This window comes from Catharus ustulatus, chromosome 21 (genome assembly GCF_009819885.2).
Source record: "Catharus ustulatus isolate bCatUst1 chromosome 21, bCatUst1.pri.v2, whole genome shotgun sequence".
In the NCBI taxonomy this organism is placed as follows: Eukaryota; Metazoa; Chordata; class Aves; order Passeriformes; family Turdidae; genus Catharus; species Catharus ustulatus.
In genome coordinates this window covers 1,179,471-1,196,899 of record NC_046241.1, presented here as the reverse complement: position 1 = coordinate 1,196,899, position 17,429 = coordinate 1,179,471, and the positions used below count along the sequence as shown (strand labels likewise).

Genomic DNA, 17,429 nt, shown 5'->3' with positions numbered 1-17,429 from the left:
TGTGGCATTCCAGAGACCCTTAGCTCCAACTGGCACTGCCTTTCAGCACCCTTTGTCCACGGGGGTCACAGTGCCAGCCCTTCCCCATCTCTAAAATGGCCAGTGCCAGCATTTCCAGAGGTGTGGGGCAGTGTGGGAGTGAGGGACATTGTCACACACAGTGGCTGCTCTCCCACCTGACAGGCTCTGGTGTCTCCCTGCAGATCACGATCCCTCGGGGCACTGACGGCTTTGGCTTCACAATCTGCTGTGACTCCCCAGTCCGTGTGCAGGCAGTGGACTCTGGTAAGAGACTGGATCCTTTTCATTCCTCTTGGTTTCAAGGAATTATTGCTCCTTTTTTGCTTCCCAGAGCTGGTTGTGATTCTGGAGCTCCCACACCTTGCAGGACTCTCAGTACCTCCAAGAAACTTCATTAAATGAATTCTCTGTTGCCTCTAATGAGGTCAGAGGCCACTGACTTAGCACTGTGTCACTATTTCGCAGTGTTTTGCAGTATTTGCAGAGATTTTGTTCCCTTCCCTGTCCAACCTGAGAACTATCTGGTTGTGTGACCTTTGGAAATCATTTTGGGGAGGGAAACAGATCAGAGGGGAGCAGGATTGTGGGAATCCTCAGTTCCTTGAGTAGATCCTCTTGCTATGGACCTGTGGGATGGACTGGTGTCTCCAGTGTGCCCTGTTGCTCCCCACTGCACCCCAGGAAACACGGGAAGTTGATGCAGTAGCTCTGAGGGAGCTGATGGCTCTATCCTGGTGCTCTGTGTGTGTATGTGCTGCAAGGTGAAGCTCCAGGTTGGCTGACCCCATTTCATTTTTGGGTGTGGGTGGCAGATGGGGTTTGGGGGAGTCAGTGGTGCAAGCTGTGGAGCTCTCTGGGTGTCTCCAAGCTCCAGGGCTTCTCCTCCCCCACCCACTCAGCCTCCTGCCTGGCAGGTGACTGGAATTTGTCCCTCTCAGGTGGCCCAGCAGAGAAGGCAGGTCTGCAGCAACTCGACACGGTGCTGCAGCTGAACGAGCAGCCTGTGGAGCACTGGAAATGTGTGGAGCTGGCACACGAAATCCGGTGAGTGTTCCCCAAAAACCCCAGGGCAGGGAGAGGTTTGAGGGAGCCCAGGGCAGGGCAGGGGGAGCATTGAGTGACTGTGGGAAGGGGAAAGCTCTGAGGGGTGCAGGACACTGGGAAGGATTCCCTGGAGGAGAAGGAAGGATGCAGGAAGGAATTCTCTGGAGGAGAAGGAAGGATGGAAGGGCTGGGAGCACAGGAGAGGGGCAGAAGCTTTGGAGGGAGGAAGGGCTGCAGGGCTCGTGCCTGGACATGTATTCTCCAGCTCTGATTTCCTCACCCCATTAATCCCATCTGATTTCCCACGCCAGGAATTGTCCCACAGAGATCATCCTCCTGGTGTGGAGGCTGGTGCCTCAGGTGAAGCCAGCACACGAGGGCATGACCCGCAGGTCCTCCTGCAAATCCTCCTACGACCTGCAGTCCCCTCCCCAGAAGCGGGAGAAGAACGGCCCCGCGCAGGCGGAGCAGCGCCGCAGCTGCCACATCCTGTACGATGGCACCGAGGGGCTGGGGCTGCACTCCTGGGACAGGTACACAGAGCTGGGCAAGCGGGGCCAGAACACCCTGCCAGCCCTGTCCCGGGTGCCCTCTGCTGCAGACCAGAACTACATCATCCTGGCTCCTCTGAACCCTGGCAGCCAGGTAGGGCTCGGGGGCTGCACGTGGCTCTGTGCTGCAGCCTCTCCTGGCCCCTGCTTCAGTCTTCTCCAGCATCATCTCTAAATATTTACCAATTTTACAAGCCACACCTCTGTCCCTTGGTGGAGCTTTCACTGTTTTCCTAAAACATTTCCCTGCTGGCTCCCCTCAGGGCTCACCCCAGGGATATGGGGAGGATGTGGGGTGTGTTCTCACTGCACAAGACCACACTGCAAGTCATTGCTCTCATTTTCTGCTGCAAAAACTTCCCCTCTGAAGTGCTTTGGCTTGGCTGGGTTTGGCACCTTAACTCTTGTAGTTGGTTGTGGTCACTGTACCTGAGCCTGCTGCAGGTGACTGTGTCCCCTCTGTCCCTTACAGCTGCTGAGGCCGGTGTATCAGGAGGACAGCACCACTGTGGGTAAGTTGTCCCTGTGCTGGGAATGCTGCCCAGAGCACTCAGCTCTAAGCTGCTCTTCCTGGCACCATCAAATCCTTGTCCCAAGCTCATGGTGTGAGGGCAGGAGCAGCCCAGGGATTTTGGGAGGGATCATCTTCCCCCTGTGGCTCAAACCCAAAAGCAGAGGGGAGCGTGCCACGGGGTGAGTCTCATGAGAAGTCTGTGGAACTCACAGAGGCTGCTGCGACTTCCCACCAGGCCAGGGTGAGAAGATAAAGTGTGAGAGCTCTGAGCATCGTGGTTCCCCACCTGCCCATGACGTGCTTTCCTCCTCAGCCATGAGGCCTTGCTGGGAGAGCTGAGCCCCTGCTCTGAGGCTCCCTTCAGTGCCAGGAGGGAGAGCGCCTGTGCCTCACATCAGTGCCAGCTGCTTGTGCCAGCTCTGGGGAATATTCAAGCCCTGGGCTGCTGCAAAGTCTCTGGTAGTCTCTGGGCCAGCTATTCTCAAAAAAACCTTTGAAACATAAGCTCATAGCATAAACCACACCTGTGACAGGTGTGTGTGGGATGCCTGCAGCTCCCTGGGGGTTGTTGGACTTGTGGGAAGAGTGGGCTGATGTGGTGGCAGGGCTGGGCACTGCAGGAATCCAGGTCCATATGGAAATCCCCCTCATGGATTTGGGAGCTCTGGGAGGCTGTGCTTGCACCCTGGCTTGTCTCAGGATGCCCTCATCCTGCCCTCAGGATGAGCTGTGTATCCTTAGCAGAGCTGAGCTCTTGGAGGAGAATGAATCCCTCAGCATTCCCTGTCTGGAGAGGGCACAGCTGGAAAACTTGGTGCTGTCTCTAAGGTGGGGCAGTGTCCAGAGGAAGCCAAGTGTGGGGCTGGCAGAGCCAGGGGGACTGAGGGGAGCAGGAGGGAGCAGTTGTGAGTGCCTTGGGTGCTCCCAGCCCTGGAGCTCTGCAGCCAGGAGAATTTTCCACTCTAACTGCAGGGGATGTTTTGTTCTGTGGATAATTGCAGCTCTTTCCTGCTGCTTGTGGAGCCTGTGAAAAGATGAGCTGAACCAGGGGGACTTGTTCTTACAGTGGGGTGGGATTTGAAAGGCTTGGGCTTCTTCCCATAACAAATTTTCAATTTTTATGGATTTGTTTTTAATTTTTTAATGTTGAGTTCAGTGGCGGGAAGGTATCAGTTAACCTGAGCAGGGATGAGGTGTGACAGCACAGAGCTGCCTCCCCAGTGACAGGAGCTGACATTTGGCTGTGTTTCTGTGGCAGGACCTGTGCAGGTGATTATTTCCTCTGATAAAATGAGGTGATTTAGGGATAAGAGCAAAAGCAAATCCTGAACAGCTCAGACAGATCTTATCTTCCCTGTGCTGAGCTGTGTCTTGTGCTTCGATGTTATCTGGCAGTGCAACCAGGAAAAAGGGAAAAGGGAAAATGTCAGGATTAATGCATTTAGAGGTGGAAACAACCTCTTAGGTCACGAGGGTCCCCCCAGCAGAGGCAGCTGCTCCAGCCAGCAGTAAACAGCCGAGCTGGCTTCCCAGCCCAGCACTGGCTGGCTCTGCTGCCTTTATCTGGGAGTAAATGTGCTATTTCCTAATACTTAATGGAATATGTAATGCTGGGCAGGTTTGTGTATTTGCTTTGGACGAGACCTTATCTGCCCTGGGTCATGGTCAGGAGTGTTTTGGCTCATTCCTGCCTGGGAAGGTTCTGGGAACCTGCTACAGTGCGACAGTAAAAAGCTGCTGTGGTGGGAGCAGAGGCTCTGGGGCTGCAGGGAGGGAAGGAGGGAGCTGGGGATCCCCAGGGAGCTGCAGGAGGGAGCTGGGGATCCCCAGGGAGCTGCAGGAAGGAGCTGGGGATCCCCAGGGAGCTGCAGGAGGGAGCTGGGGATCCCCAGGGAGCTGCAGGAGGGAGCTGGGGGTCCCCAGGGAGCTGCAGGAGGGATGCTCATTCCTGTTCCTGAGACATCCCTGTGGGGGAGAAGGAGAATGCTCCAGCTCCTCACCTGGGTATGTTCAATCCCAGTGGAGAGCTCTGCCTGCAGCCCTGAGCTGGCTCAGCTCATCACCTACAGGAGGAGGGAGGAAGGAAATACATTGATTTTTCTGTGGGGTTTCTTTTGAAAATGTGAGATTTTGGTTAGAGAACCATTCAGTTCCTGTTGGATCTGTTACCTGTGAGTTTTAGGGCAGAGCACAGGTTGCTGGTGGCCAGCAGGATGTGGTCTGGGCTCAGCTCAAGCAGCTGAGGAGGGAGTGTGCAGGAGAAAGCCTCCTGTAATCCCTTCTTTGAGTGAGGATAACTCTCTTCAGGGAGGAGGGCAGGCTGAAAATCAGTCAGGCTGCTTGGACCTTTTCCAGCCCCAGAATGTAATGCTGAAAAACAGAGGATGATGTGATGCCAGCCTCATGAACAATGAGGTCATCCTTTATAAATACACCCAATGTCTGAATAACCATTGCTGGCAGCAGCAGGGATTGATCCCAGCCATGAATGTGTTTGTAACTTCTGCCTCTTTCTCTGACACCTCCAATCTCAGAATCTTCTGAGAACTGTGATTAACCCACTGCCCCATGTCATGACATTCCTGCACTTTGCTAACCTCCATGCCCAGAATCTAGAGCAGGCAGAATTTGTGTGGATAAAAATGTTGGAGTCCCTCTCCAGCTCTCCTGGAGCCCCTTTAGGTCCTGTCAGGGGCCTGAGCTTCTCCTCTCCAGTGAGCACCCCCAGCTCTCCCAGCCTGGCTCCAGAACAGGGGGCTCCAGCCCTTGGAGCATCTTGGTGTCTCCTCTGGACTGGCTCCAGCAGCTCCAAGTCCTTCTTTTGCTGGAACCCCAGAGTGGGACAGAGCTCTGCAGGTGGAGACTCACGAGGGCAGAGCACCTGGTGGGATGTGCTGGCCTGAAGCAGAGCTTGCAGTGGCATCCCTGGGGTCCTGTTTGTACCTTCCCAGCTGTGTCTGTGCTGCTGGTGGCACCCACTGAAGTCCTTGGGCCACCAAGCAAGGGGCTCTGGAACAAAAAAACTCGGGGGCATCTTGTTTTCCATTATAAAAATTGGAATCAGTGCTGTTATTTCATGGGTCCCTGGGACACCTGGATAGCTGAATGATGCCTGTCCCTGTAGCTCTTGGCTCCAGCACTTTCCCAGGATTTCCAGGGAGAACAGGACCAAGCTGGAGTGGGCAGAGCTGGAGCTCCCTCCTCATTCTGTGTTTCCTTCTACCTCCTCTTCCCTCCAGGCAATGGCTGTAAAGGGAAATCCCACACAGGCTCTGGGAGGAAATCCAGGCTGATGAAGACTGTGCAGACCATGAAGAGCTATGGGAACTACCAGAACTGCACCATAGTGAGGCCTCACATCCCCCATTCCTACGGCACCTATGTGACCCTGGCTCCCAAGGTGCTGGTGTTCCCCATCTTTGTGCAGGTCAGTGCAGCTGGAGGGGGCTGGGATGTGATCAGTGCCCAGGTTCTCCTTCCCAGCAGGATCCCTGTCATCCTCAGCTCTCCTCTGGAGCTGGCTGTACTTGCACAGTGCTGGGGGCTGTCTCAAAGGGAACTGTGTCCTGCACAAGCAGTTCTAGGTTGGATGTTTTTTCTGCTTTTCAACTTTCAAATCTGGCCCTTGCTTGGGTCAGGAGGAGGTGTCCCAGCTTTTGGGCTTCAGAGCTAACTTTGGAATTGTAGATCAGTGTGGTTCTTCTTGAGGGTTCTTTGTGCTGTCAGTGTGTGCAGAAAACAAAGGGGTTTTAGTTTAGCTGGTGGTCACATTAAAATTTGGGCAACCTGTACTGGGGCCTCCCTGTCCTTACAGGGAAGGATTTCTCCCCAATATCCCATCCATCCCTGCCCTCTGGCAGTGGGAGCCATTCCCTGTGTCCTGTCCCTCCATCCCTTGTCCCCAGTCCCTCTCCAGCTCTCCTGGAGCCCCTTTAGACCCTGACAGGGGCTCTGAGCTCTCCCTGGGCCCTTCTCCTCTCCAGGTGAGCACCCCCAGCTCTCCCAGCCTGGCTCCAGAGCAGAAGACAAGGATCCAGAGCAGTAGTGGCTTTACAGGGGAATGTTCTGCCTGTTTTGAGAAAACAGCCCTGAATTTGGTGTTCTAACTCCCTCTGTGTCCTTCATTTTGTCCTTCATATGGCCAGAACCCCCAAAATCTCATCTGCTCCATATATTTTGGTATGTTGCTGATGAATCCCTTCCTTTTTGAGCCTGTGGGGAGCCCTTTGTCCTCCTGTGCCAGTGGCATTGTCACCTCAGCTCAGCCTGGTGACTTCTCTGGGGTGGAACCATGGTCCCCATTCCCTGTGACTCCAGCCTGAGCCATGGGCTGCCTGAGGCCAGCATGGGCTGGGCTGGAGCTGGGGCAGGGGTTTGATCCCCTCCCTCCTCCCTGATGGCACCTGGGTGACCCCAGCTTGTGTTCACTGGGCTCTGTGTGCTTGGCCTTTGGCAGGAACACAACTGGCACTTTTTTCCTCCTTACTCCCAATACTCATCTTGGACTGTGCCTGGGGATCTGCCACTTCAGAGCTGGTTTATCTCTTTACATTCTTATCTGCAGGGCCCTGTGCAGAGCCCTCCTGTTCCCACTGTGCTGCTCCCAGGCTGGTGCAGTGTTTGCTCTGCACTCAGACACCTGAACCTGTCCCATTCTCCAGCACAGACTGGGAGGGCTGGGTATGGCATGGGAAGGGAAAGGAATTCTGAAAAGTTGCTTTGAAAGGGATGCACACCATCAGGTACAAATATTGGTGCCTGAGGGACGTGGGAACCTGACATGCCAGCACTGTGGTTGTGCTTCCTGCTGACAAACACCCATAACCCCCCCGTGCAGGGAGCCCCTGTCACAGGCAAGGGCTGCTTGTCTTTTCACAGCTGGGCTGACGTAGGTGTGAGTGCAAGGCTTTGTCTTCTCCTCTGACTGGACTGCAGACTTTGTGTCCTTCTGGGCACAGTGCAGGGTGGCTTCTCCTGAGTGAGTTACAGCTCCAAGTGAAGACAAAGTGGGTTTGGTGGGTGGAAAGTGTATCTCACAAACCACACTGCTGCTGGAAGGTTTGACTGCTTCTTTTGTTTCTTTTTTTTCCATCCAAACTTAGCCCTTGGACCTTTGCAACCCAGCCCGGACTCTGCTGCTGTCGGAGGAGCTGCTCCTTCTCGAGAGCAGGAACAGGACTACACAGGTAAAACTCTTCCACATTGTCTGAGCTCTCAAACCTGATCTTCTTCTGTCTTATATAGAGGATTGAATTGTAGAATCACCATGCTTTGGATTGGAAGGGACCATAAAGCCCATCCAGTGCCACCCCAGCCATGGCAGGGACCCCTCCCACTGTCCCAGGCTGCTCCAGCCCCAATGTCCAGCCTGGCCTTGGGCACTGCCAGGGATCCAGGGGCAGCCACAGCTGCTCTGGGCACCCTGTGCCAGCCCTGCCCACCCTGCCAGGGAACAATTCCTGCCCAATATCCCATCCATCCCTGCCCTCTGGCAGTGGGAGCCATTCCCTGTGTCCTGTCCCTCCATCCCTTGTCCCCAGTCCCTCTCCAGCTCTCCTGAAGCCCCTTTAGGCCCTGGAGGGGACTTTGAGAAGGGACTGGAAGGGAGACCTCATTACATTGAGAAGAGAAATGTTTCATTGTGCAGTAATTGTACTGAGTTTATTGTGGGATAAACTAAATACCAAAACTCTTCTGTGCTAGAAATGAGCTATTATTCCTGTTGCCTTTGGGATCACAGAGAGAAAACTGTGGGTGGCAAATGCACATCACTGGCAGCCCAGCAGACTCAGGAGGAGGGGGTTTAGGAATATTTTGGAATATGGTTCAGGCTGAAAGGCACCACTGGAGGTCATCCAGTCCCATCCCCTTGTTCAGGGATCCCCTGAAGTGACTCAGGATTGTGTCCACATGGCTTTGCAGCCTCTCTAGGGAAGGAGAATCCACAAGCTAGAACTAGAACCAGACAGAGAACTCACTCCAAATGTTCTCAGAATTTCTGTTCCTGAAACAGCTCCCATGTCCTGTCCAAATTCCTCTTGTTCTTCTTACTTCAACTTTCCTGCCATGTTATTGGAGAGCTGTTGGAAATCTGGGGACACAACAGGACTTTGGCACCCTGTGTATGAGACAACTTTTACCTTTCAAACTGGCAGAGTTTGGATGTGTTGATCACATTTGCTGCTGGTTTCACTTGTATCCAACTGCAAAGTCTGCAAAGCCTTGGAATTTAGGAGAGAGGCAGAGCACACTCATGCACTGCTAACCAGTGCCATTTCTCCTGGGGTAGTTTCAGAGGCTCTCACAGAGTAATTTGGGGCTGAATTCAGTTGGTGTGAACCATGTGTCATCTTCACAGATTTGCAGAGGAAGTTGTACTTCACTTGTTTTAGTTTCTGGGTGGCCAATAGCAGAAGCCCAGAGCCACTTCCCATCACTGGCCAGTACAAACCAGTGGAGGGCTGTGCCAAGTGACTCCTCTCTCTTTCCTTGTCCCTGAGCAAACTTTCTCCCATCTCCTGAAGGAGTCAACCTAGCTCTCTGGAGGCTTGCCAGGGTCTGTCCTTTCCCTGACCTTACCTCTGGGGCAATCCTTATTGAGGCCTTAATCACATCCTGTCTAGACTTTGCTGCAATTCCCACTTTTCTGGTCTCCTGAAATCCCTCCAGCTCGTGGAGTGCCAGAGGAGCCAGCGGGCGATGGCACACGAGGTGTCCAACGTGGGCTCTGGCCTTGTCCATCCATCCCCAATGGACCTGGAGGCTCCCAAAGCCCTGAGCTGTCTGCTCAGTGTGGGCCATGCTCGTGCCCTTCTCATCCCTCCTTTCTTGCCCTTCTGGCAGGTCAGGATGGGCCTTCTGGAGTCCTGCAACCTCATGGATGGGCTTGGCTGGGTTTATGCTCTTCTCCGTAGAGCAGGAGGCTTTCTCTTCTTTCTCTCTTCAAAGCTGCATTTCTGGGCACCTTTTCACAGTGATTTTGTTGCCACATTTTTCTTTACAAGGTGTGATGTTGGGTCCCTCCTGCCCAGGGCAGGGCTTGGTGGCAGTCCCAGGTTATCCCCTCTTGGGCAGCACACTGGCCCATTGCTCCCATCTTCCCTCTTGGCTTTCAGCTTCTCCTGATTTCCCTCAGGAAACTCTTTCAGCGTGTCCCTGTCTGCTGTGCCAGTGCCAGTTGTGTCCTGTGGCTGCTCAGGTCCCTCAGCAGAAGGGGCTTTGCTGTTTGCCATGGTGCAGAGCACACTCAGATGAGCAGTGTGGAGACATCAGGCTCAGCCTGTATGAACATTTCCCCCCATAAAATCTGTTCACACCCCCCTAAAAGGTCCATGTGACCATGGCCATGTGGCCTCCATCACTCCAGCAATAACCCAGGGTGCCCATCTCTGTCTTCAGGGAGTCCTTCTGTTCTGTCAACTGTTCCATTTCTGATTTTGGGGTAGGAAATTACTTCTAGTAAATACCCAAAGCTACTTTGACCCTCCAAGGAGCAACTCTGGTGAATTCTGTAACTTGCCTGGGTGAACCCAGTTGTGTTTGTTGTTTGTTTGCTCTTGGCTTTTATGAGCCCTGTGGTTTTTCAGGGTAGATCTGTTTGCCAAGGGCAGTTACAGACAGGTCACAGCCCATCAGTGTGTGATGGCAGCCCAGGCCAGAGCTCCAAGTTACTCCTCCAGTCTCCCCTTGTCCCTGCTGCTCTGGGGTCATCCCTGAGTCCCCTCCTCAGCTCTCAGATGAGGGATGTGTCCAGCTCCCACCTCTGTGGAGGTGCTGTGCAGTGCTGGGCTGCCCCTTCCTCTGTCTCTGCCCCTGTCTCTGCCCCTGTGAGTTGAAGGGGCACTTCTGTTCTTCCCCACAACAGCCTGGAGGAGCAGAGAGACCTCTATCAACTGCTCTCAGATCAAGTGTCTTCCTGGAAGCAGCACCTGATAGAGATGCTCTTCCAGAACCCACACTGGATGTGCTTTTACCTTCTACATCCCAAATACAATCCATCCTGTCTTCCTGTAAAACCTGAATGTTACCTGTAAATACTTACTCATGTAATTCCATTTCCAAGATTCCCTATTGAAACTGCCTTGGTTTTGAAGTGATTTTCCTGCTGATCCCAGTGTTTTTTCTACCCTTTAAACTTCCACAGGTAGTAGGCTTTCCTCCATTTTTGCTGATTTGTCACTTGATCAGGCTTTTATCTCCTTCACTTTGGGTTGCAACTCCCAAAACCCCTTCAGCATCTCTTCTTTGGGGTTGGGAGAACTGAGATGGACACCAGACATGTCCCAGAAAAGTTACCTTTTGGCACAAGGTGGGCATGAAATGAAGGTTACAGTTCAGTTTCTACCTGGTTATTTCTTCTATTACCAACAAGATCAGAAGGAATGAAGAGAGTGGATGTGGGCACTAGGCCAGCAGAGTGCTGAGAGCAGAGGAAGGGATTTTCCAAATAACACAGAGAAGAACAGCCCCTCCCTGGTTTCATTGTCAATTAAAGCTCCACCAGCAGCTTTGTATTTACTGAGAATCCCACAGAAATGAATTTGCACTGCAAGGAGAAATCTTGTGGCAAGGGCTTGGTTTTGGATTCAGAGCCAGATCTCTTCCCTGATGTGAGACTCCCCAGCATGTGATGAACTCTTACCCAGCTCGTTCTCCTCAGGACACAAACCGTGCTGCCAGCTGGGACTTGGTCCCTATGGGTGCAGAGTTACCTCTCTGTGCTCCCTTCCACCCCTCTGGGACTCTGGGTGTTGTCTCCTTTTGCAAAAGCATTGCTAAAAGGCCACAAACCCTTCCTTGCTGGGCTCAGTGTTGCTGAGCTTTCCCTTTGCTGTGGGAGGTTTTGGGGGTCACCCCAAGGCGCTCACCCTGAGCAGGTCTGGCAGCCATGTGCCATTGCCACATTGCAGCTGCTCCCTGGCATCTCTGGTGACTAGGGCAGGCTCAGGTGGAGCTCAGGGAAAGGTTCTTCCCCCAGAGGGTGCTGGCACTGCCCAGGCTCCCCAGGGAATGGGCACGGCCCCGAGGCTGCCAGAGCTCCAGGAGCGTTTGGACAGCGCTGCCAGGGATGGACAGGCTGGGATCGTTGTGGGGGGTCTGGGCAGGTACAGGGGCTGGTCTGGGTGATCCCTTCAGTCCCTTCCAGCTCAGGATATTCTGTGATTCCATGATTCTGTGATTTTTGAGGCTTTCTGTGTGCCCCAGCTCCTGGAGGGCAGGACAGGCTCACACCTCAGCTGGGGCACCAACCTTATCCCTGAGGCTTCTGGGTCCAGGACCTCCAGTACAGTGGAGAAACTCATTCTTGTTTTAAAGGTCCCATTAATCTGAACTGACTGGTCTGGGGACCTCAGGCAAGACTTTTACTACTGGTCTGGAGTAGCTCCAGCCCTGGGACACTTGAGGCACTGCTTGAGCACAGCTCTGGGCAGACACTCGGGCCGGTGTTTCCTTTCCACCCCCGCTGTGGTTTGAGGTGTCAGGTTTGTTCCCTGCAGCTGCTCTCTGTGGGTCCTGCTCTTGCAAAAGCCAAACTTTACTTTCTCACTGAGAGTAGTGAGAAACTCCTCCGTGAGGGTGATCTGAGTGATCAGATTTGCTTTCAGGCTGCAACTTCTGCCCTGTACTGGGATTAGTCGTCAACTTACTCCCTCCTCCTGTTCTGATTTGTAACTGTGTGAGTGGGAAGTGACAGCAGGGAGCAGACAGGGTGTGTTTGTGTGTGTGGAACTGTCGGGCAGGTTTGTCCCTCCTGGCACAGGGACTCCACGAGCCCCAGGAAGTGGCTGCCAAGTGAGGGGAGCCTCATGTGAAGCTCCCTGGGTGCAGCAGCCATCAGCCCCTTGGGAAGGGCTCTCTGGGCTCCCTGTTGAGGCTGTTGCCCCTCCCCAGAGCAGAGGACATTTCCAGGACTGTCTCAGTGCCAAGAGATGAACTCTCTAGAACTTCTCCTTTGCTGCTGCTGTGCTTGCAGGTGACTCTCTTTGTCTACTCCGACCTGCTGCTGTTCACCAAGGAGGATGAGCCTGGGCGCTGCAACGTGCTGAGGAACCCTCTGTACCTGCAGAGTGTCAAGCTCCAGGAGGGTGAGTGTCTGCAGCAGCAATTGGAGCCATTTTGGGGGTTTTCTGCTGCTACCTGAAAGGTTTCTGGCCAGCAGCAGGAGAGCACCCTGCTGTCCTGGTGCTTCCAGTGCCTCCAAATGGAGCTTCCAGGTCATCCTTCCTGGGGTGCAGGGCCAGATTCACCCCTGCTATCCCTGCATTAACCTGGCAGCTCCATCTCCTGGGACACTCAGGAGCACTCAGGCCCTCTCCAGCCTTTTTGGGTCTCAGGATTTGGGCTGCCATTCCCCAGGGTCTGTTCCTCTGGTTGGTGTAACACTGTGACAGCAGGGACTGGCCAAGGCTGGGAAGGGGAACTGAAGGCTTGAGGTTTCCCCTATGGTACCTCGAGGGAGTTCAGAGATTGGCTCCAAGGGTGGCTGGCCAAGCTCTGGTGACCTTTACTTTGCTGCTTTGCTTTGCTACTTCTCTCTTCAGCCGCCCACAGTTTCCCTGTTGCTCGCATCCATCCCCCTGCTCACCCCTCTGGGGAGGAAAGAGCAGGGTCAGGGACCTTGCCCTCACTCTGCACCTTGGCTGACACATTTTGTGTCCAGCTGAGGGCTCAGAGAGGGCTTCCAGGGCAGGGGTGACTGGAAATGGGTTATTTCAGGCTGTACAAAAGACTCCCTTTAGCTCCTCGGGGTCTAAGGAGCAATGAGAGAATGGCTCTACCACATCCTATTTGCTACAGTGGAGCCACTTCTTGGCCTTGGACCCAGTTTCACCTTGTTCCTTGTGTGGTGTGGTTGCTTTTTGGCTATGGGCTTGTTTTTATGTACAGTTAGCTGACTGTGCAACAGCTCCTCCTCCAGCCCAGGTGCTACCCTGGGACCCCATGGGGGAAATTGGGATGAGACAGAAGGAAAAACTTTCCTGTCAGGAGGTTGGTCAGACACTGAGTTGCCCAGAGAGGTTGTTGGATCTCCATGCCTGGAGGCATTCAGGACTCCTGAGTGCCCAGGTCTGGGTACTTTGGTCAGGGGATTGGACTCCAGAGCTCACCAGAGAGAGCCCTTCCAACCTGAATTACTCTGGAAGTGATGAGCCAATATCTTTATGCAGTCCTGTGGCCCTGACCAAAAGGAGTGAATCCAGATCTGGGCTGCTTCTCCAAAGGGATCCTTTTCTGGGTGAATTTTGCTTCCCATGACTTTTCCCAGCTGAGCCACGAGCTCTGTGGATGGACTGTGTGTCTCCATGTGCCCCACATTGTCCTGAGCCTCAGTGCTGGACACCACAGGCTGCCTGTCAGCTGTTATTTCTCATTTCCAGCAATGTTTCTGTTTCCAGATGAATTCCCTGACCTATTTGGTGGGAACACAAACACAAGGGAGGGAGATGGGGCACCACAGCCACGAGCCATTGAGAAAAGCCATTGAAGTCTCCCTGGGCTTTGTTGAGTGTGTTCTCAGCACTGCTTATTTCTAAGAAAAGGACAAAGAAAATTGTTCCTTGTTAAAGTGCTTTTGGTCAGCTCCTGGACCATGTGTGTGTGCTGCCCCTGGCTGCTCCCAAAGGCTGGGGAATAGCTCTGCTGTTTTCACTTGCTTGGAGAAATCAGCTTCCCTGGTGCTGCTCCTGGCTCTGCACACCGAGGTCTGTTTGCAGCAGCACAGGATTGTGCCTCCTTCACCTCAGGCATGGTGGATTTGTGAGCGGTTTTCTGCCACTTATTTCCTTGTTGCCATAATAACTTGGCTGGACCATGTCTGGAATAACTTCCCAAGTCTCTCCAAAGGAGATGGAGTCCCTACAGCACTGAGCCACCCCCATGCCCCACACTGGGAATCCAGCACAGCTGGTGTTTGGGCAGCTCCAACCCTCCTGCTTTGGGCAGGGCTGCTTCAAAGGCGGGTGGAGAGAGCAGAAGATGTCTGTCCCTTTTGGCTGCTGCTCTCCTGAATGACTGAATGGCACATGAATAGGAACAGGCGTGTGGCTGCCTCCAACAATTGAGACATCTCCGGTGTGCTCAGGGCCATTGTGCTGTTTCCTGTTCCTGCCACTCGCTGCTCTGTGCGAAAGCAAATCAATCTGATCTGCTTCACAATGCTCCTCTTCCTGCTTTACAAGCCCAGCACAGGCTGATGAGCAGCACGCCAGAAGGTTCCAGTGACACAGGGCTGGTTCCTCAGCAGACACTGTGGGCATTTCCATGGATCCTGGCTCCCCTTGAGTGGGTGTGCTCAGCTTTGGGACAGACAGGAGCATTCCTCTATCCCCACACTGGGAGGCCCATCCTCCATCCCCAGCTGGGATCCTTCAAACAAGGGCTTCTCATGTGCTGTTTGCTGGCCTTGACATCCCAACCTGCTGTGTGGTGCAGCTCCAAGATGCTCAAGGGCTAAGAGTGGGATTTATGGGCCTTCTGTCCTTCCTTGGGATGCTGGGGAGTACCCAGGGCTTGCACCCTGCCACACTCCCCCAGGGATGTGTGCCCCAGTGGGACAAGCTTGTCCCCTCCTGGCAGGCAGGTTTGGATGTGCTCAGCAGCCTCCCTCCCTCCCTCCCCACAGCAGCTGTCCTCTCCCTGGCAGCACCTTGTCCTGGGTGCTGGATGCAGTGCCAGCCTCTCTGAGCAGGAGTGAGGGTTGGGATCAGGGTGCCTGCCCTCACCAGGGCATTGCCACAGCCCTTGGGCTGTGCAAAGGAGCAGGACCAGCTTCCTTCTTTTCCCATCTTTCTGACCCAACACCAGTCAAGCACCCCCAAATCCTGAGAGCAGTGGGTGCTGCTCAGGGAGGTGGCTGAGGCAGAGCAGTGCTGGGAGCTGCTGCTGTGCTGGGTCAGGCAGTGTGGCTGTGCAGGACAGGGCTTAGCTGGAGAGGGGACGTGTCCCCACAGAGCTCCCACTCTGCTTTGTGCCCAGCTGAGCACAAGGATGGTTCATGCTACTCTGGAAGCCAAGCCAGTCCTCACCACAGCACATCAGGAAGAGAAGGAAATATCTTCAAGTGAGTTTCTTCCTCCTGCTTATTTTCTTTTAGCTTTTCCCCGACTTTGGCTGAGAGAATGTGCTGTGCTCTTGTCATGAGAGATGTGGGGAGCAGAGCTGGGGATCATCCCAGGCATCTGCCACCTCTCCAGTGCCAGGCTGTGCCTTTTCCATGTTTTTCTGGGCTCTGTGGCACATCAGGCTCTGCTGCTCCACCCTGACCCTCCAGAGACTTGAAAACGTGGAAGGAATCCTGGCAAACCTGGTTTGTGGTGATATCTGCACCCAGGTCTGCCCTGCCTGGCTCTGCCATCACCCTCCAGCCTCCCCTTGTGCCTTGCCAGGGACCAGCTCTGCCTCCAGCCCAGCTGCTGGGATGGACAGCCAGTTTATTACTGAAGTTCTCCCTAAAGGCTGGGAGAAAATGGGATTTAAGCCATTCCTTAGCCCAGGCTGGTTCCCTGCTCTGTATGCTCTGAGCTGCTGGGCCATGTGTAGCAGTGACAGGGAACAGGAGCTGCTGGCTCTGGAGGTTGCTGGTGCCAGGATTCACAGCTCAGTGGAGAGGAATTTGGAAGGGAACTCAATTCTGGCAGGTTTGGACCTTGTCAGATCACTTGTTATTGCAGAAGGAATGCACAGAGGCCCAAGAGGAGCAGGGTCATTCCCTGGGCTGTTGCACTCCAACATTACTTTTCTTTACTGAGGATCCTCACATCAGCAGGGAAAACCTGGTTAAAGCTCCTGAGGAAACATGGCTGGGATGTGTTGGTCCTCTGTGACCTCCTCTGGCAGTCAGCCTGGAGAGGTTCTGGTGCAGGGAAAAGCAGGGCCCAGCTCAGGAGCAGCAGGAGGGGCTGGTGGACTCCAGCAGCAAGCACAGATCCTGCTTCCAAACTCTGCCTTTTCTTAGGGGAAAAGCACTGGGTGAGGGGCTCCAAGGGGCTTCACAAGGAAAACAGACAATGGTCCTGCTGGGATTTATGGAGGAGGGGCTAGGAGCACTGGGACCCTGCCATGGGGAGCAGGGGATGTTTCTCTGTGTGCAGAGGTGAGGGATGGGCTCCCAGCCAAGCCCATTCTGCACCTGCTGCCAGGGTCCAGCATCCCTTCCCTTCTGGGAATGATGGTTTGCAGGGGCAGCCCTGGGGCCAGGCTTCCCTCACCTCACCTGGGGGGAGCACAGGGAAGGTTTTGGGAACACACAGAGGCTCCTCACCTGAGAGGGTCACAGCAGCACTCCCTGTGGTGCTGGGCTCCAGCAGGCACTGTGACACAGTGTCCTGGTGTCCCTGCAGGGATTTTTCCAGCCCACATCCTGCAAAATGCATTGAAACTGGAGCTGGCAGTGGTGGAAGAGCTGTGACCTCACAAAGGGCAGCTGGAATGAGCACCCAGCAAAGGGCTCCAGGCCACTTCTTCGTGGGTTTCACATTGCCCAGGGAGTGGCACCTGAGTCCCTCAGTGGCTCACAGCTCTTATGTGGACATTTGGGCTGCTGCCTGCAGCAGGATTGTTTTCCTCTGGAGAACAGGGTGTTTGCAGCCCTGTGCAGAGCCTGTTCCCATCCAGCAGCTCAGGCTGCTGAAATGAAGCAGAGCTTGTGCTGACACCACTTCCAGTGGGATCTGCAGCCATGCCCAGGCTTCAGCCCTGAGCTCCTAGCACAGATAATGTCATTAGGAGAGTCAGGGAGGCAGCAGCCCCACGGTGCTGCCAAGGGCAGAGCTGCTGTGAAGGAGCCAGGCAGCTCCTGGAGATGGGATGTCCTGCTCTGAAGAAGGGATGCCCTGCTGCAGAGCTGAGGTGACCCTGTCCTGGGGCAGTTTCATGTCCTTCTGTGAGGCTGGTGTGCACCTGGAGCTGCTTCCCTCGAGGCTGGGGACACACCACGGCCAAGGCAAATCTTCAGGCATGCCTTTTGGTTGGGTGCAGGGAAGGCTGGACCTGCAGGGAGCAGCCTGGTGGAGCAGCTGGAGTCTGACACATCTCCTGGGATACCTGGCAGCAAGCTGAGGAGCTGTTCTGGTCTGCTCCATGATTTAGCAAGATGTGGATGGTGGAGTTGGTCACTGTGTTGTCCCCAGCACCATCTCCTTTCACAAAGCTGTGAAGAGCAGGTTCCTTGCCTGGGTCCCCCACTGTCCTGATGCTGGGCAGTTTGCCCTCAGCTCAAAGGAGCAGGATGAGCTCTTCCTCCTGCCCCATGCTTGCTGCTTCCCATTGCTCTGGGGTTTGGCTCCATCCCCTTGGAGAGG

The 17,429-nt window shown here is 54.4% G+C and overlaps 1 protein-coding gene across 6 annotated transcripts in view; it reads left to right on the top strand.

The window, feature by feature from the left end:
- The window catches only part of RGS3 (regulator of G protein signaling 3), a 75,004-nt gene that overhangs the window by 18,782 nt on the left and 38,793 nt on the right, over positions 1 to 17,429 (top strand). For all 6 annotated transcript variants that reach the window (XM_033077602.2, XM_033077601.1, XM_033077604.1 and 3 more), the window contains 7 exons: positions 204 to 285; positions 960 to 1,065; positions 1,377 to 1,710; positions 2,089 to 2,128; positions 5,370 to 5,557; positions 7,233 to 7,316; positions 12,104 to 12,215. In XM_033077602.2, coding sequence (XP_032933493.1) covers positions 204 to 285; positions 960 to 1,065; positions 1,377 to 1,710; positions 2,089 to 2,128; positions 5,370 to 5,557; positions 7,233 to 7,316; positions 12,104 to 12,215 — 946 coding nt within the window. The remainder of the gene's footprint in view (positions 1 to 203; positions 286 to 959; positions 1,066 to 1,376; positions 1,711 to 2,088; positions 2,129 to 5,369; positions 5,558 to 7,232; positions 7,317 to 12,103; positions 12,216 to 17,429) is intronic.